At 41.5% G+C, this 23814-nt stretch overlaps 2 protein-coding genes across 3 annotated transcripts in view; one reads left to right on the forward strand and one right to left on the reverse strand.

Moving 5' to 3' along the window:
* Window positions 1-765: 765 nt before the first annotated feature.
* On the reverse strand, window positions 766-17552 carry hspbap1 (hspb associated protein 1). Its single transcript, XM_075479975.1, has 8 exons — window positions 17138-17552; window positions 15185-15386; window positions 11871-12049; window positions 10411-10547; window positions 7175-7346; window positions 4108-4191; window positions 3543-3653; window positions 766-2049 (listed from the first exon to the last, which is right to left on the reverse strand). Exons 2-8 carry the CDS (start codon window positions 15378-15380, stop codon window positions 1561-1563), a joined length of 1368 nt encoding a protein of 455 aa, XP_075336090.1. The 5' UTR covers window positions 15381-15386; window positions 17138-17552; the 3' UTR covers window positions 766-1560.
* The window catches only part of slc49a4 (solute carrier family 49 member 4), a 60079-nt gene continuing 53625 nt past the window's right edge, over window positions 17361-23814 (forward strand). Inside the window, exons 1-2 of one of the 2 annotated variants that reach the window (XR_012772560.1) lie at window positions 17361-17811; window positions 21861-21954. Coding sequence is in view for 1 of the 2 variants with exons in the window: in XM_075479973.1 (XP_075336088.1) it covers window positions 17517-17811; window positions 21861-21954 (389 nt within the window). In the remaining variant the exon portion in view is untranslated. The remainder of the gene's footprint in view (window positions 17812-21860; window positions 21955-23814) is intronic. The other variant, XM_075479973.1, reaches the window with a different exon arrangement.

Consider the following 23814-nt stretch of genomic DNA (forward strand, 5'->3'; position numbering starts at 1 on the left):
ATCATACTACTGGGTATTAAAGCCATCCTAAATAAGTAGGTGTTTAGCCTACTTTTAGCTTGGAGCTTATTCCAGAGCCTGGGGGCAGCTTTGGGAAAAGGCTCGCTCACCCCAGGGTTTGTATTCTGACCTGGGCACTTCCAGCAGAAACTGATCTGTTGACCTCCGAGCTCTACCAGGACTGTTAAAAGCTCAGATAAATACGATGGGGCGAGGCCGTTAAGAGCTTTAAAAACAAACATTAAAGGGATAGTTCGCCTCTTTTGACATGAAGCTGTATGACATCCCATATTAGCAACATCATTTATGAACATCTTCTTACCCCCTGCTGCGTCCTGTGAGCCGAGTTCCAGCCTCGTTTTGACGTTGACGAAGGTAGTCCGGCTAGTTTTCTGGGGCCACAAAAATCACTGCCTGCTGTGTAGACCGAGCAGTCCCCTGCTTCCGAGCAGCAAACACCGTAACAGGCGCGGCTGTCGGCAGCAGGCAGTGATACGAAGGGAGAGAAAATAGGGCCAAGCGATTGTGAGGTTCCTGGACAACGATTTTGTGATGCAAATGTATTACTCTTTTGAACGCATATTGTTTTGAGAAGCAAAACGCTTTATTTTTTAAACCCCAGCCAGCTAGCCGGACTACCTTCATCAACGCCAAAACGAGGCTGGAACTCGGCTCACAGGACGCAGCAGGGGGTAAGAAAATGTTCATAAACGATATTGCTGATATGGGATGTCATACAGCTTCATGTCAAAAGAGGCGAACTATCCCTTTAAAAGTTTAAAATCAGTTCTATAAAGGACAGGAAGCCAATGGAGGGAGTTAAGAACAGGAGTGATGTGCACACGTCTGTTGGTGTTGGTTAAAGACGGGCAGCAGCGTTCTGCACCAGCTGAAGGCGGCTGAGAGAAGACTGGGAGACGCCGACATAAAGCGCATTAAAATAGTCTGACCTTGAACTTATCAGGGCATGGATGGCTTTCTCAAGGTATTGACCACTTAAAAACATTTGTGTGTGTTTTAAATGCATTTTCCTTTCCCTCCTCATTCATCAGAATAAAGATGAAGAGCTTTGCGCCACAATGCTTCGCCGGGGTGTAAAATCTGAGCATTCATGCTCGGATCAAAGGAGAAGGAACTCATCTGGAAGGATGGCGTTTTGTTCCTCAAACCCGGCACGCAGCTGTGCTTCCTCTGCTCAGCGTGGCAGCAGAATATTCGGACAGACCACTTTCATTCATCACATGATTGCCGACTGTTCGGTGACAATTCTCATTACCGAATGACAGGGAAGCATTACGCAGAAAACAAATGTGGAATATCACCGTGAGTCATTGGGTTTATTAGCATCCTAACGTGATTGGGGTGGTCGTTTTCTGCCATTCTGGAAAAACCAAACAGGATTAGCGAGTGGAGGACAACAAAACACGGAAATGTCAGAGCGGCTTGATGGCGTGCCTCATCACGCGGTCGCTGTTTGCTCACATCTGTGGTTCCTGCTCCTGTAAATTAACAGGTAGCTCCGTCTCAGTGAGAGCTTTTTGTTTCACGCTGAGGTGAACATTAAAGCCGACCTCCTTTGTGTCTGTCTAGGAGCAGTTCAGTGACGCGGCTGATGACATCAGGGTGGAGCAGACAGGCCAACAGGTCGTTAGTGGTTATGAGTGCATGTGTTGGTTCTTTATTATCCTCTGAGGAGAGCTCTGGTGCTCCATCTGCATCTGTTCTGACCCGAGCTAAACCAGCAGCACACGTGGCTCCCAGAGCTTCCTCTGAGCTAACGGCGCAGGCCTCTGGAGAGGTGACATCACCGTTCTCTTCGTCTTTTTGGGTCGTCCTCCTTGGTCTATCTCGCTGACAGCACACGGGGACGAGATGCGGTCCAAACGGAACCCCAACCTGGACTTCTTTACTTTTACTGTTCATCTTTACTCGTCCGCTCGAGTCCCGCTTGATCGGATGAGCGTCTGCGAGGCCGCGCGTTCTCTGAGCACATGCTGCCACCGCCAGGCTCAGATACTGCATGTTTTCATCATGGGAGGCGTTTCCTTCCTGCAAGAAAAAGGGTCAAACAACATTTAAACTACTGAGGTTATAAGAAAAAAAACCTGCTCCTTTGTTTCCCCCAAAGACAAAACCAGAAAAGGCAAAAATAAAATGAGAATTAAACTAAATATCTGATAAAAATGCACGTGGTTCAGTGAGTCCAGACTTTAACCCGACAGGGAATCTTTAGGAGGTGCCGGAGAAGACTTGGCAAAAGAGTCTGGACAGAAATAAATGATGTAACGTTGCAAATGTGTGCTGTAATCAAAGCGTCCAACAAGTAGTCAACTTTATTGGCATAAAGAATGTAAACAGCAGCATAACTCTAGTTACCAGCTAAACTCGACAAGCTCTAAAGCTCAATAAATAACAATATTAGGGCTGGGCGAGTTAACTCATTATTATTGTGTTAACTCGTTAATTATTTAACGCCAATAAATATTTTATCGCGCATTAGCGAAGGCTTTTATTATGTAAAAGTCTGTTGCTCACAGGCTTTTATTTTGTAAAAGTCTGTTGCTGTCTGCTGTGGAACAGGAAAAGAAAGTAATCGGCGGATCCACCAAACATGGAGAAGGGTACGGAACTTTTACTCGGCCATTTTCATTTTAAAGTTCTTCCAGACGGCGGAGTCCACAGAACCAAAGTCATCTGTAAACACTGCCAAGTTGAATTGTCTTCTCAGCGTAGTAGTTCCAGTCTAAAATATCACTTAAAGGCAAAACACACAACTGATAGCAGCAAGTCATTCAAGGAAACAGACAGTGGAGCGAGGCTTCTACATAAAAACTACAGAAAGATGCTGATGTTAAAAGTGTGTTTGCACAACAAATGTTATGGCACTTTCATTCATATGGCAATACATTTAAAATAAAGCTAAATGCTAAAAGCTATACACTACTTTTGGATTCATTTTTGGATTTTGCGTACAAATGCGATTAATCGTGATTAATCGGGGAAATCATGTGATTAATTCGATTAAATATTTTAATCGTTGCCCAGCCCTAAACAATATATGATGGCAGCTCTGTTACGGATAGTCACTGATCAGGACTGGCCAGAAAACAGCCAGTAAATGCAGTTTAATGAACATTTATTATGTTCATTAAACATAATCATATTTAATCATAATCATATTTTTGCAAATATGATTGAGATGCAGCATCATTTCTACTATACGTCCAGTTCACGTCACGGGTTAAACTACTTTTATTACTTTTCTACCTATTTATTGCAACTAAACTGTCCTAAATATCTAAATAAAAATAATCAAATTGATGACAAATCAGAAGTCAGAAGACATACCTGTGAAATAAAACCACTGAAAGTTATATTACAGCCAATGTAATAATCTCAATACATTATTAATGACAGAATAATATCATATTTCTCAGTTAATTTGGGTTTTTCTTTGTGAATAAACACCAGGTGCCCGGTAACTCTCCTGCAGGGCTACCGGTGAGAAGAGATCTACTAATCAGGCAATTATCATTGGTTACCTCAGTGGGGTTGAGCCAGATGTCAGCGTTGTCATCACTCTCAGCACTTTTAATTGCGCAGACGACCGTCTTGGTCACAGCTTCGCCGACTCTCGCCACGTCATCCACTTCCTGTGCAGGAGCAGAGAGCTGAACACAGGAGCGTGTGCGGCATAATCACGCTAAATGACAGCAAGGTCATCTCAGGGTTTGATGCATGCACAAGCTTGTTGTGTCTGTGACCTTGCAGGGAAAGTTTAAGAGAAACCCTTCGGATAAACATTTGTCTAGCAGAGGGGGAGCTTTTATTCATGCGGCACCTTCTCCTCCCTGTGCACACACACAGTCATCATACTGACAGGGAATCTTTTACTGCCAGGCCTGTGCATTACTCAAACACGACAGGGGCCTTAATCTGGGAGCGCTAATCGCTGTCAGGATCAACGTTAGCGGGAGAATTTTCAGGGCAGAGGCATGCCACCTTCTTTCAAATGTCACATTGGGTCTGGAATAAAGATTACCGTCTCGGCATTTCAAGTTTTGAGATGAAGACCTTAGGATAGAGGAGAGACATGATGGGGCTTACCAGCTCGATCCAGGAGTTGACACTGACGGTGATGGGATCTACCGACTCCACGTAGTGCCACCAGTGTCTGGGGACATAAAGCACCTGCACAAAAATGAAAATAAAATGAAAATAACGGTCTTTTTTTACTTCGTCTTCCAAAGACTGTAAGATAAAGCCCAGAGGAATCCGTAACTGCACAGTTAGTCCACTAGATGGCAGCGCAAACCACCCCTCCAGGATTTCAGAGGTCAGTAAATTCATAAAGCGACTACATTAAAAAAGGAGATGGCGTATTGATTCCAGGCCACAGCCTTGATTCAATGGTAGCCTATGGTCTGACAAGACAAGAGGAATGATCCGTCCTTTGGTTTGATTTGCTGAGGTGGAGTCACCCTGTAGGATACAGCTAAAGGTGCCAAAAACTATCCTCTCTATTTCAACAACTGAAGTATTTCCGAGTGTAAAATGACACAAATCTAAGCACAAAAGGTGTAAACAGCATGGAGATGTCACACCGAAGCCAGCAGGAATATTGACTGGAAGAGCTAAAGGTTACTTATTCGCACAGCGGCAGAAGACTGAAGGAGGCCGATGACTGAAGGAGGCCGATGACATCAAACGTCGAAAGTGCAAAGGTCAAACGGTCACTTAGACTGGACAGGACTTAGTTACACAAAGACAGGAAAAGACTAAAAACTATCTTAATATTTTTCCAAAAAGATTAAACCAATTTGGGGCATTTTTACTCAGGATTGATTTCCCAATAAACCAAAAAAAAAAGTCAGCAGTGACTGACCTATGAATCAATTCACAATCAGCCGGCAGCCTGGATTTGGTGATGCTAACAGGAGGGCATTTAGTATGCTACAGGAGGGTATTTGGTATGCTACAGGAGGGTATTAGGTATGCTAACAGCAGGATATTTATGCTAGGAGGGTATTTGGTATGCTAACAGGAGAGAATTTGATATGCTACAGGAGGGTATTTAGTGATGTTACAGGAGGGTATTTGGTATGATAACAGGAGGATATTAGGTATGCTACAGGAGAGTATTTGATATGCTACAGGAGGGTATTTAGTGATGTTACAGGAGGGTATTTGGTATGCTACAGGAGGGTATTTAGTGATGTTACAGGAGGGTATTTGATATGCTACAGGAGGGTATTTAGTGATGTTACAGGAGAGTATTTGATATGCTACAGGAGGGTATTTAGTGATGTTACAGGAGGGTATTTGGTATGCCAACAGGAGAGTATTAGGTATGCTAACAGGAGGGTATTTGGTATGATAACAGGAGGGTATTTGGTATGATAACAGGAGGGTATTTGGTATGATAACAGGAGGGTATTTGGTATGATAACAGGAGGGTATTAGGTATGCTAGCAGGAGGGTATTTGGTATGCTAACAGGAGGGTATTTGGTATGCTACAGGAGGGTATTAGGTATGCTAACAGGAGGATATTTGGTATGCTACAGGAGGGTATTTGGTATGCTAACAGGAGGGTATTTGGTATGCTACAGGAGGGTATTTAGTGATGTTACAGGAGGGTATTTGGTATGTTACAGGTAGGTATTAGGTATGCTAACAGGAGGGTATTTGGTATGCTACAGGTAGGTATTAGGTATGCTAACAGGAGGGTATTTGGTATGCTACAGAAGGGTATTTGGTATGCTAACAGGAGGGTATTTGGTATGCTACAGGAGGGTATTTGGTATGCTAACAGGAGGGTATTAGGTATGCTAACAGGAGGGTATTAGGTATGCTAACAGGAGGGTATTTGGTATGCTACAGGAGGGTATTTGGTATGCTACAGGAGGGTATTTGGTATGCTACAGGAGGGTATTTGGTATGCTAACAGGAGGGTATTAGGTATGCTAACAGGAGGGTATTTGGTATGCTACAGAAGGGTATTTGGTATGCTAACAGGAGGGCATTTGGTATGCTACAGGAGGGACACGTGGCTACTTCCATTGTTGCCGTATCGACTCTTGAGAAACAAAACAATGCAGTTTGAATCTGAAACAAGGTAAAGCAGGATGAATACAAACACAAGGATCTTCACGCTTAATTTAGGATTGATGGAGGACCTATGTGAGAACAATCATGAAAGTCGATCTCAGACTTCACAACAAATTAGTCGCAACGTGGAGCTCACCGACTTCTAAAGGAGACCAGATGACAGGAACCTGACGGATGCGTCAGTCAGCAGACTGGCCTGGACCCGACCCCATTTACTTCCCTTCTGACAAGACATCAGGAAGACTGATGCGGCTTGTTTTAAAGGAGCTCTTCAGGCTGCCGTCTTAAACATAAAACCCCAGTTTAATCAGGCAGCATAACTGCGGAGGCCTCGTTTTAATTAGAAGACAGGACGGTTGCTATAATTGATATTTTTATGAAGGACACAAAGACAAAGAAATCTTACCGTTGAGTCTACTTTTACCGAACTGCAGTTTAAGGACAATGAAATTAAATTTTATTGTAACTGATTCACCATTCACAAATCACCATTTGGTATAAAATGATAAAGAGTTCAGTGCGAGGACAACATTTCAAATAAGTCAAAGAACAAAGACTAGAAGTTGGCTTCATCCGTCCAGCAGGGTGGATGTGAGTGGGCGGGGCTTAGCAGAGGAGGCGGAGTCAACTTAAGGAGTGAAAATCAAGAACGGCTCGTTAAATCAGGAACTCTCAAGCAAATGGGAACTAAAAGATGCCAGGTTTCTGTTCTAGCATATTAACACTTGTTGGGAAACCCTATTTCACTGTGATACGACTCTCTGTCTCTACTGTTGTTTTGCTGCTCTCTGTTTGCTCAAAAAACACATTTAATGTTTGTTATGAGACCTTCATAGCCGGTATTGATTATCCTGAGATATATTCAGGTCATTAGTACATGGTTCCAAATACTCATGTACGTTGGTACTACCAACATTAAAAAAATGGGATTTTCATTGGAGACGGTCTCATATTCATTACCTGATAGAAACTGTGGTAAATAAGAAGAGTAAACGTTATTGGTAAAATTAAAATTCTCCATTCTTTTGTCATTAAAAAAAAAAAAAAACCTTGAAAAATTCTGACCTGTCCAGGCTGCAGAGTGACAACGTGGGCTTTGGCAGCCTGAAACGCAGGGAACCTCCTCAGGTCTGGATGGAGAACATCCACCTTGCTGAAGACACTGGACTCCTCAAAGGGGATCCTCGTTGGGTAAAGGTTCGCCGTATCCTCTGGGGGAAAGAGGTGCCAACGCTTCCTATAGACAGCAAACATGATGCTTCAATTTGACCTGTTGTTTATTCAGATGATGCAACGTCAACTAATGATCTGGTTAATGTGGTAAATCTAAGCTCACTTAGATACAACGGTGAAAAACGGCCTCAGAAATGAGCTAAATATATGCATATAAAATCCAACATGGTACACTGACGGCATGCTGCAGATTTAAATATATTCAGTACTGCTGGCTGTAGCAGACAATCCAAAACTTGTTTCTTCTGTGATACGTTTTTTCTAAATAAAATCAACCTGGGATCTTTTCCATTTGAGGAATCCAACGTCCAAACCATGTACTTAAAATACCTTCAATGAATTGTTTATTTAGGAACACTCAGTGTTGTTTCCTGCTCATCTGAGCCACAACAGGGCAAAATATCACGGGATCACTTGTATTTTCATTAATCAGGAGTGTCAAAGAACAGCTTGAGCTGGATTTCGTTCCCATTTGAGATCAATACCAAATGAAAGAACCTGAGACCCAATTACAAAGAGTGAGATATAACCGCTGCTCTCCAGGAGAACAGTGAGATAAGGCAGGCCTTTTTTTCCCCCTTTCATTTGTGCCCCTCCACCTCCACCTCCACCTTCCTCCTTCTCTGGTGAGCAGAGCAACAAATTGAATCTTTTCCAGAGGGCAGAGGACAGATCACGCTGTCTGTCAGCGGCAGCTGAACCCTGCTCCAGTCAGTATTGCAGAAAAGTAAGTAGATTAACAGGCAGAAAACCTCACAATAAACAGTGTGCTGCAAAACAGATGCACTTGTATGGATTCCTGAGCCCTCTCCCTGCTCAGTTACAGCTCCTGCCTCTGAAATCCACCAGCATGACAAGCTTCACAGGGCAGTGTCACTTTAAATTGGACATTTCTCAGTGAGCACCCCCCCCTTTAAACCTCTCTATTGCCCAATGAAACAATGTGCACACAGATGTTGAATGTTTTTCTTGCATGGTCACTATTGCCCCAGCAGGTTTTAACATTTTAGTTTTCAGTGAGAAATATGGGCCACCTTACAGGGCTTTGAGATGCCACCTTAAATAAGTTTAATAGTGTTGCGTCTGCTGTAGTTGCAAGGCAGTTCTGCAGCAGAAAGTACCAACAACATCGAGCACTGCAATGGGTTTAAGGACCAAATCGTTTGGCCACCGTTCCATATCCATGCAACGTTGGCATGTCATGCCCTGGAAACATACCTTTGATAACCAAAACAACGATTAAAAGAACAAAAACAGTAAGAAAAAGGATTTTTATGTTCCCATAAAAGAGTGGCGCGTGCTAAATCAGACAGCTTTCTCTTGTGTTTTCTAGTATATGTTAAGATGTTTTCATTTTCCATATGCACTTATCCCCTGTAATGGCCATTTGTCCATAAAAAAACTAATTCAACTTAAACCAAACAAAATCAAAAGACCACTGATGCACCATGGGGGATGTGGTTTAACGCAGGCAAAAGAACATGAATGTCCAAAATGAATTCTTGCGTTTTCTGATGATTTATTTCAAAACAATAAAACAAACAAAAGAACAAAGAAAACCTGCTGCTCTCTCCTTTTTCCCTGATAAAAACCCATCGGCCCACCCAGGTGCATGCTGGTACTCCAGGTGCCCAGTGTGACCCAATTAGCAAAATATTCTAAACAAATAACTCGCAAAGAATATTAGCAAAAAATCTAATCTAAATAAAGCACTCAAATTAATCAAATAAAGTTACTCATAATTAGCAAATTAAATTTACAACTAGAACCAAAAAAAAAAAAAAACTAACTTTACAAATAGCTCCTACATCCCCTATCACAGCTTTCATCAGGTGAGAGGCAGAGAACACACTGGAGATCACCAGTCCAATCATACATCTGCGGTCACTTTGGAGACGCCAGTTAATGTAATATGTATGTTTCTGGACTGCAGGAGGAAGCTGGTGGGAACCCACAAAGGCAAAAGAAGAAGCAGCGCCCTCGTTACCGCTGACGAAGCACAGCACTCCACCTTTTTCTGCTTGAGAACCGCGGCCTCGGATCTGGAAGAGCCGACTTTCACCCCGGCTGCTTCACACTCAGCTGTGGACTGAAGGTCATGGCTTGAAGAAGCCAACAGAACCACATCATCAACCCTGAGGTTTCCAAACCCCAAACTACGCCTCGAAATCCTGTCCGTGAAAAATCACAAACAGGATACGTGACGAGGGGCAGCTCAACTTTGGTTCTACAGGGACTGAATACGACTCAGGTACCCCACACTCTACAGAATCTCTGCAAACCACACAGCGCATACTCATGTGTTTCCTTTTATCAATGAAACAATAACTAAAAATATAGCAGCATTCCCTTTAACCCTAAAAGTGCAACATACAACCTTAAGAAAAGCACAGAATGTAACATTAAACAAGAAAAATCCAACAAACAGTAAAAACAGAAGCAGAAACCTAACTTGAAGCCATTTAAAGGGATAGTTCGCCTCTTTTGACATGAAGCTGTATGACATCCCATATTAGCAACATCATTTATGAACATTTTCTTACCCCCTGCTGCGTCCTGTGAGCCGAGTTCCAGCTGAGTTTTGGTGTTGATGAAGGTAGTTGGCTTGGGCCACAAAAATAAAGCGAACTACCTTCGTCAACGCCAAAACGAGGCTGGAACTCGGCTCACAGGAAGCAGCAGGGGGTAAGAAAATGTTCATAAATGATGTTGCTAATATGGGATGTCATACAGCTTCATGTCAAAAGAGGCGAACTATCCCTTTAAGATGCTTGTACATGTGATTTTTGACTTTTCTCTCTTTTTATGAAAGGTTTTTTAAGCCAAGAATATAGTTTATTCAACAGAAGTCAACTTGGAAACTTGCTGAGAAATGAATTTAAAAAAAACCCCACAAACGCTGGCATGTGTGTCAGGCTGGAAACGTTGTCTCAACACAAAACAGAGCAGTTTAAATAAGAACCTCTACATCTTTGCATCTTCATGTTGTTCGCTGCTGTACTCAGGTTTAAATTAACACGTGTACCCTTATAAGCAAAGTCTGGGTTTTGATGAAGGATCCTTCTTACCGTCCTTGAACCTGCAGCACCAGGTTACAGCCATAAGAGTCCAGGTGGCACGGCGTGTTGGCCCCCTCGGTGCCGATCCATAAGGTGCTCTCTCTCCCGTTACGCCCCTTAAAACCAAACTCCGACCACTTTACATCCTGCAACAAACACCCGCCATTCATGACTTCTTTTTTTTTTTTTTTTTATAATATTTTTATTGATTCACGGTTGCAGTAGACAATACATCAGAAGAGTCACATTTTCATTTTTCTGCATAACCCAACACCCATCCCACCCATCCAAGAGACCCTTATTACTTTATATAAACAGGTTAGTGCACCCAGTTGAGCTGGATAAGTGTGAGGAAAAACAAAAAGAACGAAACCAAAAACAAAGACAAGACATAAACATGGTTACCTTCAGTAAAGTAAGTGAATAAAGTAGGCAGAAAAAAATAATAATTATATATATATATATATATATATATATATATATATATATATAAATAAAAAATATAAACAAAAAGAAAAAAAAAAAAAAGAAAACAAAAGGCCATTCATGACTTTTTAATGGAAAGTTTTGTCTAACTTTGTCCCTGATTATGACAAGCTTATAGTTCAAACTCTGTCAGCCTGACCTTTAACACACTGTGACAGGTTGTTTCATCGCTGATCATGAAGCGCTCCGTGTCGAGGAACCAAGCTACAGAATAGTCTTTTTTTCCAAGGAAAACTCTGCCGTCAGAGCCCAAGAATGTAGCAATCACCCTGAATAATGAAGTCATTACTCTACATGAAAGCTGCTATAAATGACAGACTGGTCAATTTAGCCTCTGGAAGCTGCTTTCGCGGCACCATTCATCCTGTAAAGCCTGTGTGTGCCTATCTCAGAGGCGTGAATGTCAGTAGGTAATAATTGCAGGTGGATGCCCAATAAAAATATATCACTCATATAAAAATGGAATAACTTTCTGGCAGTAGCTCAAGACAGGATGACACTTTTACATCGTTACCTACCAGAGGACAAGAATAGCAGCTAATATGAAGCTGCCGTGGGGAAAAGCTCAAGATTTTTTTAATTGAAAATGTCAAAACAAGGGGAGCAAATGTACGAATATAAACGAGAACTGGGGAGGGATGTTTGGGCTCCATCAATTTGCATTTTTCATTTGTCAGTTTTCAATTTGTCGATGCATCAAATCTCTTACAACGAGGTTAAAGTGAGATAATCGCATCCTCAAATAAACCTTGAAGAATGCAGCTTCTAAATGTGTCATCGTCTTAATTAAAATGTGGCTTTGATTGCTAAGACAGCGTGCGATGTCTTTTTTTAACCTTTTTTTTAAACTGCAAGATGGCAATGCATCTGTGTCGCATGGAAAATAGAATTAAAACAAGCTTTAATATTCAGATTTAACTTGGATCGTGAGACCAGGATGCGGCAGAAATGTGTCGGCGTGTGTGTAGCAGCGGGATGATTACCTCAAACATGAGAGGCCGGTCCTGGAACAACATGGCGATGTACTTGTAGTCAGCGTAAGCCCAATACTCTGAGGAGGGGTATTCAGAAAAAGGTCCCACATCAGTCTGACCCCGAGTCCAGCTGAGAAACTGAGCCACTTTGGCCTCGACATAGGAGCACTGGGTCTCAAACAGAGGAGCTGAAGAGCAAGAGAAAAGTACTCAAAACGGGGGCAAGAAGGAGAGTAATCACCGGAAAACTGTTTCAGTAAAACAATTCAACTTAATTTACCAGAAACGCATCAATGTGTGTGACATTAAAGGCAGAATTTCCACCCACTTTAACAGAAAGTTTAATCTTAATCAGAAGTGATGAAGTTTCTGTCAGCAGGTGCAGCTGAAAACTCTCATTTATAACAACAATGAGTCGTTACTTTAGCTTTTTTCAGACATATGGAAGCAAAATCAAACTGGAATGTGAAACATAAATGAATAGAGCAACATTTTAACCTGCATTAAAGCACTACAAAGAAAACACATCGGCGGAGGAGGATTAAAAATGAAATACTTTACTGAAATAACTTGATTAAAGCCTGTAGTGACCATTTGTCCATAAAAAACAAATTAAACTTAAACCAAACAAAATCAAAAGACCACTGATGCACCATGGGGGATGTGGTTTAACGCAGGCAAAAGAAGATGAATGTCCAAAATGAATTCTTGTGTTTTCTGATGATTTATTTCCAAACAATAAAACAAACAAAAGAACAAAGAAAACCTGCTGCTCTCTCCTTTTTCCCTGGTAAAAACCCATCGGCCCACCCAGGTGCATGCTGGTACTCCAGGTGCCCAGTGTGACCCAATTAGCAAAATATTCTAAACAAATAACTCGCAAAGAATATTAGCAAAAAATCTAATCTAAATAAAGCACTCAAATTAATCAAATAAAGTTACTCATAATTAGCAAATTAAATTTACAACTAGAACCAAAAATCAAAAAACTAACTTTACAAATAGCTCCTACAAAGCCGAATAATTACGATCAAATCAAATCAGCTTCAGCACGCAGGCACACAAAATGTGAAACTCTACTTCAGAGTTTCAGGAAGAAGAAAATTCTCTCTTTAACACGGAAACGTAAGTACTTTGTGCCAAAACGTTCCGACTTTATTCTGGAAATGGGGAAACTAAACAAAACAAACCCGTAATGAATGAATCAAACACTGAAGCTGATCAATCTTATTAATTCCTTTACTTGTGCAGTATATATCGCCCAGGCTGACAGCTCTGAACTCGAAAAGAATAAGTCCCTCTGCTCTTTTGCTCAGTGAATCCAGCATTCATGATTCATCAGACCACAGGAGAGTTTCCTACTTTCCCCTCGTCCATCTTAAATGAGCTCAGGCCCAGAAAAGGCAGCAGGGTTTCTGGATCTTGTCTATATATGTTCCGTCTTTGCATGGCAGAGGGTTTAACTCACATTTGTGTTCACCGGCATCAGCTTTTAGAAGTGTTTTTGAACGCATGCAGTGATTTCTATTTCAGTGCAGTGCTGCCTGAGGCCCAAAGATCATGACCGCCAAATGTTGGTTTTTGGCCGTGTCTCGAGCATTAATCCCTCACAATCTTGACACCTGGAAGACTCGACCTCTCTGAGAAACGTTTGCTACACTCAGTAAATATCAATGACTGAGGCTAGCTCTAATATCTACCAGGTTTTTGTGTGTTTTTTGGTAAACAATACTGAATCCCTGCAATCAACAAGACTTTTACATCCGACGCTCAGAAGAAAAACTAAATCTTCGGCGGTTATGTGGCATTATAAATCATATCACTAAACAGCCTCCAAAGCCTCATCAGCTCTGGTGATAGACTACACAAGACTGCAGGCAGTAATTTTATGCCAAATGAAAAGTGGATCAAAGCAACAAATTGCCCCGTGGATTCAGTGAGGAACACGCATGCAGAGAAATTATAATTCACTTACTGAAAACACTGAAATTAAAAAAAAAACGGGCAATAGAAACAGACATTTATTTCATCAGACCTTCAGCCACACCAGTTTGGATTAAAGTATTTCAGAATCCAAGCATAATCTGATTTATTCTGAGACAGTTTCTGTGCTAAATGTGCAAAAAAAGGTAGTAATGAGTTACATTTACTTGAGTAAGTTTTTGAAAAAAATTGTACTTCAAGGAGTAGTTTTAAATCACTATCCTTTTTACTTTTACTTGAGTAGATGTGTGCAGCAGAAACTGTCCTCTTACTCCGCTACATTAGGCTACAATGAGCTGGTTACTTTTCTTCTTACCTCTTTGGTATTCTACGCCTCATTATTTTTATCCCCCCGCGTACGCCTCATTTTAATGTTTTATTCTGACAGAGAGAGAGACTTCCGCCAAAGGCTCTACCACCTGACTGTGTTCCACCAATCAGACGCAGCCGTGCAGTCTGGTCACGTGACCGTACTCAATCTCAGCGGCGGGACGGGTTAGCTTTACAGTTTACAGTCGTAGCAAACAAGCAAAGAAACAGATGAAAAATGTCAGAATCAACGGTGGGAAATGAAGACGCAGACGAGGCCTCATACTGAAAGCATGTTTACCTTACAAAGAGTGAGAAACAGCAGCTACATTATGTGTCTTCTGTGTCAACCAAAACAAACGCACATTTCAGCAGAAACTCAACATCTAACTTGAGGAAACATGTAGCGGTAAGTTTCCTAAACTCGTTTTTTCCCCCCATGGATAGATGAATGTTTGTTTTTTAGGTTACATATGGGTTACATATGTTTTAAACATTTCCTAAGTCTCTTTTATTGTTTATTGAAGTTCTTGAATTTACCTGGATTATTTTAATTTAAGCTATTTTGTAATTAATTAATTCATTTTAATTTATTTTATCAATTTGATGAACTCTAATTTGCCTAAAGATGATTATTTAGTATTTTTGTCTGTCTGATTGAATGCTTGTGTTAACAAATAAATCAGACGTTACTCAACAGTTACTCAGTACTTGAGTAGTTTCTTCAACAAGCACTTTTTTACTCTTACTCAAGTAATTATTTGGATGATTACTTTTTACTTTTACTTGAGTCATATTATTCTGAAGTAACAGTACTTTTACTTGAGTACAATTTTTGGCTGCTCTACCCACCTCTGCCTCTGTTACAGCTTCCAAGATGCAAAGGCACCAGACTCCAAAGAAAACAATTCTAACGGTACTTTTCTTTTGCCATCCACTGTATTCTATTGTTCATCAATTCAAAAACAACTTCAGCCTGATTAGAGCCTGAACTGGATCTTTTTGGTACTTGGATTATCTTCGGTTCTTACCGTTCAGTTCCTCTTTTCTCCCAAGTCTGAATCTGACGCGTCTGTCGCCGAGGCAACTGGACAGATGCTCTGCAGTCCAGTGGAGAACGGGCCAGCCGCGGGTCATGTTCAGGAAGACCGCAGGCTGCTGTAAATTACCCAGAATCCGCTGGGTCTCCTCTGGGCTGAAGGGTTTAACGGGGTTGGGAGTAGCCATTATAGTCTGCAAGATACAGATTAGTTTATAAAAAAACAATTAGGTTAGGATTGCACGATTCTACTGCCCGATAAGCTCAGATGGGCCAAGAGTGGGACTTTTTATGATATATGAACAGAAAAGAGATGGATATTCTTCTTCAAAGTAACCTTAAGAAGTCCAGATGGGAGATCAATCACCGTTCCAGCCAAACATTCATCTAAATGACAGAATGAGGCACCTGTAGACACGGGAGGTCTGAGCTAATGTGCTGCCTCAGTGGTCGTTTCAGAGGAACAGACTCGGTCCAGGCCGTGACAGAGTTTGGTCGGCAGTTGGACTTGTAGAAGGCATAAATAAAGAATAAAGGCGTCCTTTTCCCGATGTTTTCCAGTGCTCGAGTGGATTCTCCTTGTATCATTCAAACATCTGTTGTGATGAGTTGCCGTGCCAACGTAAGATTAATGTCGACAAACGACAGTAGCTAATCCCCCTGATGATTTGCAGAGAAAATGCAGTGGATTTCGTGCAAGACGGAGAAACGGGTGGAGGAAATACAGGTCGGGTCTTTCCTCGATACTGATGGGGAATGTCAGATCGCTAGCAAACAAAACGGATGAGTTTTTCAAATAATTCAATTTTCATTCCAGATAACAAAACAAAACAAAAACTGACGAACATAAAGAAAGTTGAAGTGTAGCATAAAGAGGTGTGGTTGAAATCTTCATATATCACCCTGAAGACAGCAACAACTGTCTCTTGCCACTAGACAATATCGACAGGAATTCACAACCTTGTGGACTGATTTAGTATGTATGGAACTATCATGACTGGATTAGATGGAAGGAAACTGTGTATTTATGTTCTGGATTTCATGAAATTTGTAATGGAATTGTGAATTTTGATTAATGCATTGTATAATGTACTCAATGCCATGAAATTATTTTTTGTAAAGTACTTTATCTCTAATGTATTTTGATGAGGTCCCCAGGAAGAATAGCGGCAGCTTGCTGCAGCTAATGGGGCTCCTAATAAACAAATAAACAAAATAAACAACCAGTAGAGGAACATCTGGAGATGCAATCTCCACCTGTTGCCAACCAGATGTTACAGCTGTTCCTGGAGTTTGTGTATTCCTGATGTCCCTGCTGTGTCGTCATCAGGGGTCCGAGCTTGACCAGTGATGATCAAGAGAAGAACTTTTTCAGTTTTGCTCCAGCCCTGCATCCTAACGTCTCCTCTTCAACTCATCTGGATTGGGGGGGGTGGTCTTATTACAGATTTCCTAATTTCCTGACTTAGGGGAATCCCCACAATTCCTCTTAAAATACCGGTATTATTATTTTAATCGCAAGGAACAACTCTTTGCACTGGGATTATTTTTGATGATGTGTCTGATGTGCTTTAAAAGAGGTGTAATAACCCTTTTCTTCATTTCCCAGCTAACTTCCGAATCGGAAGTCGGCTGCTTAAAGCTGTTATCGCTGATAGGGTGTTAAGATAGTGTGGCTAACTAGCTTGACGTGACACGCTAACCAAGATGTAAGTGTGATTTTTGACAGAGGAACCACCAAACAACTCAACTGAGGTCCATTTTTAACTTCTACTCTCCCAAACAGAGAGATTATCAGCACTCCGGGGCCATATTTGTTTCAGAAAAATACAACTGACGCTGTTGGCTAGCTTCTGTCTATGAGCACAGTCAAAATAGCCCAGTAGAGCTAACTCTAGCTAGCTTCGTGGAAATATGGAGTGTGGGGGGGTGAAACGGGACTCACCTCTCACTACACGTGCAGATGATGTTCTGGCGGATGTAAACAAAACTCACGTGACAGTGTGCCGTTTCAATTCACAGTTGGAACGTTTCTCTGTTGAATCTGCTCCATTTTGGTTCCGGTAGCGCGCCAAAAACCCGCCTGACGCTAATATTCCAGAGGAGCCAAAATGGCGTCTCCCTAACGACAGTTTCCGCACTTGACCTATTTCCGTTTGGACATGCGCAGTTGAAGTAGTAGCCAAAGAGTTAAAAAAAAAAAAAGACTGTCGACTGTTTTTGTTTTGTGTGGTCGACAAAAAGGCGAGTTTTACGTCGGCTCCCTCTGGTTTTACAGCCTTTAAACTCGGAATTCGGCGTAAGCTGACAGAGAAGCTGCCGTTATGGGTGCCGGTCCGAGCACCGAAGCCGAAAGGGAGCCGCTTCTCGTTCCTTCTTACGCGGTGACCAACAGCCAGCCAGTAAACAGCCGAGTGTACGGGAGAAGATGGCTGGTTCTGACCCTGTTTTCCCTGCTGGCCCTGATGCAGGGGATGGTGTGGAACTTCTGGGGTCCCATCCAGAACTCGGCTGCTCACGCTTACGGATTCACAAAGTCTGACATCGCGGTGCTGGTGCTGTGGGGCCCGGTGGGATTCGCACCCTGGTTGCTTTTCATGTGGTTAATGGATAAAAAAGGTAAGCTGTTAAAAAATATAGTACATTGTGTCCCGTTCTGTACATTATAGTGTTCGACCTCTAGTTTTTGACCCTCAGCCCTTTACAGCATGCGACCTATTGATCTGTTGATTGTTAAAACACTGAAAAGTTAAGAGATTTCACGTGAATCCTCCACGTTATAGCCTTTTAGATTAACTGGTGATGTCTTCTGTTTTAAGATCTATTGCTAATCTTTTTTTTTCCAGATCAGAAATTCAAGCTGTTTTTAGCCATTGCAAAATAGATTTAAAAGTTGTTTTTGGGTGCACTAACTTTGTGTGAAGATCATAATAAGAATAACTCCTTATATTTAGGATGCTGCAAACAGCAAATGTTTGATGTTTTGAATGATTTTACTTAAATCATCACATGACTATCTTGTATTACCTTGTAAATTGACATCAAATTAGAAAAAAATGTGTAAATTCATCCTCTGCGTCTCTATTTTTTGGGGGGTTTGAATACGAATTAAAGTGTGACTATGATCCACTTTCAGAAGTAGAAGTAGTTTCTGTTAACGGTGAGTAAGTATGAGTTAAAACCTCTTGACTTGAGCCTCTGAGGTGGAGCGCACTTCACCTAACCAGTTCCCTTAAATCACCTGACTGACACAAAGTAGGCAATACCCTCCCACGCTCGCCTGTCAGGTGATTTTAAAAACAGAAACAAAGCACTAACATCACGTCAACCAGCCTCCAAACATCGGAAAAACTTGCCAAGGCACGATATCAACATCTTGTGATCCTGATTCATCAGGAATTAGTCGTTCTGCATGCTTTTGTTTAGCAGATTTAATCACAGGTTGCCAGGGCATCGCTGCTTCTTTCAATAAGTGGTAGGACGTGGAAACTTCCCCTCCAACTTTTAAGATTAACACTTAAATCTATTGTCAGTCTTACAGGTAAGTAAGCATCTGAGTTGTGGCTTTGTTTAACAATGACTTCCAGAGTTTGCAGCATCTTTATTCGTGCATATCTGTGCACGATAATCACTTGTTGACATGCATAAACACTGGCTCTGCTCCAGCTTGTGGAGAAAAAGTGTTCCCCGCTGAGAGGTCCCTCATCCCCAAAGGTAGAGACGGGGGATAATCAACAAAACAGTCGTTGCCGTGCACAGAGAGTTCGAATCGAGTCTTATGTGATGCCATATAGACGCAGTAAACTTACATAATGTGTCAGGAGTCTGACACATATAAAACTGAAGATGCTTATGGTGCAGAATGAGCTTTTTGTGTCACCTGATGCATCATGTGCACCCAAAAAAATTAACATAAAGAAGCAACTTTCCATTATTGCTCCATATTGCTGTGTTTTCAGCTTTAAGTCATTCTGTTTTGTCCGCTTAATATAAATGTGTTGGATCAGCATATGTTTTATTTATTTTATGATAATTCAACAAGTTCTAACTAACAAGAAAGAATCAGTCATCATATTTAAATTCAATGTATTTATGTTCTGCAAGCAGGCAGTCAATAAAATACGCCCCATTCATTGATTATTTTTAAAATTCATTGTTATTTAACTGTTTTTTTTGTGTATGTGTGATCCTTGGACAGTTGATATTTCAAAGATAAATGTCATCTGGTTGGTTAATAATAGCACTTAAATGTTCTAAGGGTTGTTTTTTCTTTAAGTATTACCTCAAAAAAACCAAGAAAAGAGAGAAAGACTGCAAAAAAGTATCATCTGGGGCAAAAAAAAAAGACTTAAAGTTGTCAAATGGAACAAAAAAAGTTGCCTCCTCGTTATTTATTTCAGCTCTAAGCAGCTACGCAGAGCAGAAACCCTTTTATATCCAAATTAGTGACACAGTTTGGGTGCTTTATTAATCATTAAAGCGTACCTGAACGCCGCCTAAAGAGGAAGGTGGAGGCATTTACTTAATGCCTAATGCAGATAGAACTGCAGACGATAAAAATGCTCATTGTAATATTGTTTATTGTCAGTTAATCTGCAGATTATTGTTTGATTAAAAGTAGGTCTCGCTTTAGAAAAGGTGGGAATATCAACATCAGTTTATTAAATTTGAGCTGTTATCATCGACTGTCTGCGATATTATTATGATTACAGAAGGCAGCGGTTATGTCGTGAACATTACTGTCAGAGCTCTAAGTAAAGGCGTGTTATTTCCTGATTAAACTTAGCACAGCTGAGGTCCTCAGACAGCTAATATCCACTGAGGATTTCAGTGATAAGCGCTTGTCAGTACTTGTTGCTGCTAAGTGACACATGTCAGTATCTGAAGCAGCACAAGACCGATTTATTCAGATTCATTCAGCACACGCCATGCGAACCTTTAGGTATGTTCTGGACAGTTTAGAGGATATTTCCAACCCTTTTTATCTGGTGTAAGTGCGTACATCTGCTCTCCGCAGACGTATTTATAGGCTGGTCGTCGGAGTCTCAAAAAAACGTCACGTACATGGAAATAGAGGAACTGAGATGTGAGGAAAGAGTTCCCTTAAATGGGTGTCATGTGAGTGAGAGTGAGAATAGACTGCCAAGACCATGGAGAAGGGCTTTTTTTGTTCGTGCGATTGCTGTCACACAGAAAGTATTAAACAGGGAACTTAAGGATTCCGACATCCATTTACAGATGCTGGGAGACTGACTTAAAGGGATAGTTCGCCTCTTTTGACATGAAGCTGTATGACATCCCATACTAGCAATATCGTGCATCAACATTATCCAATAAGGATATCCAACAAGGCTGGAGGGGACTTTTCTTGATGTTTTTATTTGTATTATTTATGTGTCCTCCTTTTGCTAATAATTCCCACATTGTGTTGCAATCTTGACGTGATGGCCCACAGAGCTTTGGCTAATCATATGGACTCATGGGAACCCGATCACAGCTTAATCATGAACTCCCCAAAATGACCCATCGTGCTTTAATTCATAAATTCAGTCACAATGAATTATAGATTATTTATGCTTCTCCCAAACACTTACAAGAGGGTGAGTGTGTCAACTGGAATAAAATAATAATTTACTTCGAGTGCTTGAAAAGGAAATTGGATGTTGAAGTGGAAGTTGTACGAACTGTTTATATTGAGAGAGTCTGACTTCAGCAGAATGTCAAAGTTATTTAGTTTATAGTTCTTTATCATTTCTCACACTTAAAGGGATAGTCCGCCTCTTTTGACATGAAGCTGTATGACATCCCATATTAGCAATATCATTTATGAACATCTTCTTACCCCCTGCTGCGTCCTGTGAGCCGAGTTCCAGCCTCGTTTTGGTGTTGATGAAGGTAGTCCGGCTAGTTGGCTGGGGTTTAAAAAATAAAGCGTTTTGCTTCTCAAAACAATATGCGTTCAAAAGAGTAATACATTTGCATCACAAAATCGTTCTCCAGAAAAAAGTCACACCTCACAATCGCTTGGCCCTATTTTCTCTCCCTTCGTATCACTTTTTCCTGGAGAATGATTTTGTGATGCAAATGTATTACTCTTTTGAACGAATATTGTTTTGAGAAGCAAACTGCTTTATTTTTTAAACCCCAGCCAACTAGCCGGACTACTTTCATCAACGCCTAAACGAGGCTGGAACTCGGCTCACAGGATGCAGTAGGGGGTAAGTCAAATTTAATAAATAATATTGCTAGTATGGGATGTCATACAGCTTCATGTCAAAAGAGGCGAACTATCCCTTTAAAGCGTTGAAAAATGAACGTCCATCGACAGAAGCACTTTTTATAACCCTTTAACGCACCCGTGTGGTCGTTTTTAAAGCTGTTAAACTGGGTTGTTTTGTAGGGATAAAGTTTATTTCCTTTAGTTAGGGCTGAATAACTCAAACATCCATCTGCTGATATGAAATCCTGCCGAGGCGGCGAATCAGTCGGCATTAAACTGAAAAATGGAAGAATGTGGGTTAAATTTCTACATGTAAAGCAATAGGAAGTCTTCTCGGGGGTTGGTGTGGATTTAGTTTAGGTACGACTTCTGATTTTTAAATCTAGGTTGGTGACCTCGACCTCCATCTTTTTTCTTCTTTTCCTTGATTGTATCTTGTGTTTTCCAGGTTTACGGGCGTCCCTGCTCCTCTCGGCCCTCTTCATGCTGCTCGGAGCGGCCCTACGAAGCATCCCGCTGACGGACCACAATCTCAGACGATGGTAAGACGCCTGCAAACATTACGGTCGCAGATGGTTCTTCGGGCGGGGCGAATGTGATGATGAAGTTTGGAAGGGAGGCAGAGAGGGACTCATGAGCCTCAGGGCTGTCAGAGTCTGTCCATATTTAGCATAATTTGATTTATTAGGCAAACTTTTTTAACCGCCCGCCTCAGGCAATTTAGATCCGACCATGTGCATCAGTTTATTCAGAAAGAGAGCTACTAGCCTCAGTTCGGACCTTTTTTTTAAAATTTTATCTGATGAGTTTGGCATGATGTGAGATGTAGGTTGCACAGTCACTTTTTTGATGAATTATTTGAGCTTTTATGGGGAATGTGTGTCATGCATGGCAATGAAGTGAATATTTTGGGGTTTCGGCACAGCTAAAACTGGATTAAACACAGAATTAAGCTCTGGAAAGTGATGTTTGTGCTCCTGTGGTGTGATTTTTCTGACCTTTTTAAAGACAAATAAACAGTGATTGGTGGGTCATAATAGTTGCATCAATCATTATTGAAAATGATAGCTACATATTCGCACAAAAAGCCGCTTCCAAACTGATGTGAAGTACATTTTTATGTTGCTTAAACAAGCTAATATTTGTTCATTTGCTCTGAATGTGGAGCTAAACACAGAGGGAATTTCAATGTTTTTTGCAGGTATTTGGCCACCGATGAAGTAAGAGTGTCACTTAAACCTTCAGAGAACACATCTGTGTCAGCAGACGCTGGCGTGGTTAAAGATAGCAGCATGTAGTGGTGACTCCCTGCCCCCACGCTCAGCTGTTGGTCAGGAACGGTGTCAGACTCACTGCGGGCCAACATGTTTGTTGGACCTTCGTCTCTCCGACCACCGAACCAACATTTACACATGTCATAAAAGGGCTCCGCTGGCCTCTGGGATGTTTCAGGCACCGTTTAAAGAGGATTAGGGTAACACCTGTGTTTAAAAAGCCTAAGTCCAGAACCATTAACCAGTCTTGCTGCCTCCATTCCTCTCAGTTTCCATCACCAAAGGTTGGAAAGGGTCATTTTCAAACTATTTTCTTGTCTTCCTCTTGTGGAACAACCTTGATCCAGATCAGTTTGCTGCTCTATTGTCAATAACAGAGCTCCTAAAGGCATCAAGAGCTGTGGCCCTTTCCGGGGTCTCATTGTTCTCTGCAGCAGGTGAGGCAGTAAATAATGCCACCTGTCCTCTCTAAGGTGGTTTGAATCATATCTCACCCAGTGTTGCTTCAAAGTGTCGTAGCACTCCACTGGCCCATCACAACTTCGTCTCTATCGAGGTGCCCCAAGGCTCTGTATTGGGACCCCTTCTCTTTACAATATACACCAACTCCTCAGGCTTTGTCATCCACTTGCATGGCTTCTTGTAATATTGCTATGCAGTTGATACACAGCCATCACTCTTAAGGCTGATTTATGGTCGTCAACGGAGACGACCGTCGCTTGCGTGCGTCAACCAAAATTCGTATCTATCCGTCGAGGCGACGGAGACCGAAAGGGTTGTGATTGGTTGGCTAACAACATCATTTCCGCAATCACTTTTCCAGTTTAGCTCCTTCCTCTCCCAACAACAACACCGCCATTTTTGAAAGAGTTTACTGTGTGGCCGGTCAACATTTGGTCAAAATTATTTGCATTTTAAAATCGATAAGCTCCAACTCAAACAAAAGTCTTTCTCTCTCGGTCGCCATCGTTCACTGTGAGGAGTCGAACGGAGCCGGAAGATGAACAATCAATCAACCACTTTCACCATAGACGTCGCCAGATTGGGTCGTTTAGCGCAGCATCGCCTACTGATCGGGAGGTGAACTGCCTTAAGTATCCGACATCCCGACGGAGAACTTAGGTTTAA

Source organism: Odontesthes bonariensis, chromosome 12 (assembly GCF_027942865.1).
Source record: "Odontesthes bonariensis isolate fOdoBon6 chromosome 12, fOdoBon6.hap1, whole genome shotgun sequence".
Taxonomy (NCBI): domain Eukaryota; kingdom Metazoa; phylum Chordata; class Actinopteri; order Atheriniformes; family Atherinopsidae; genus Odontesthes; species Odontesthes bonariensis.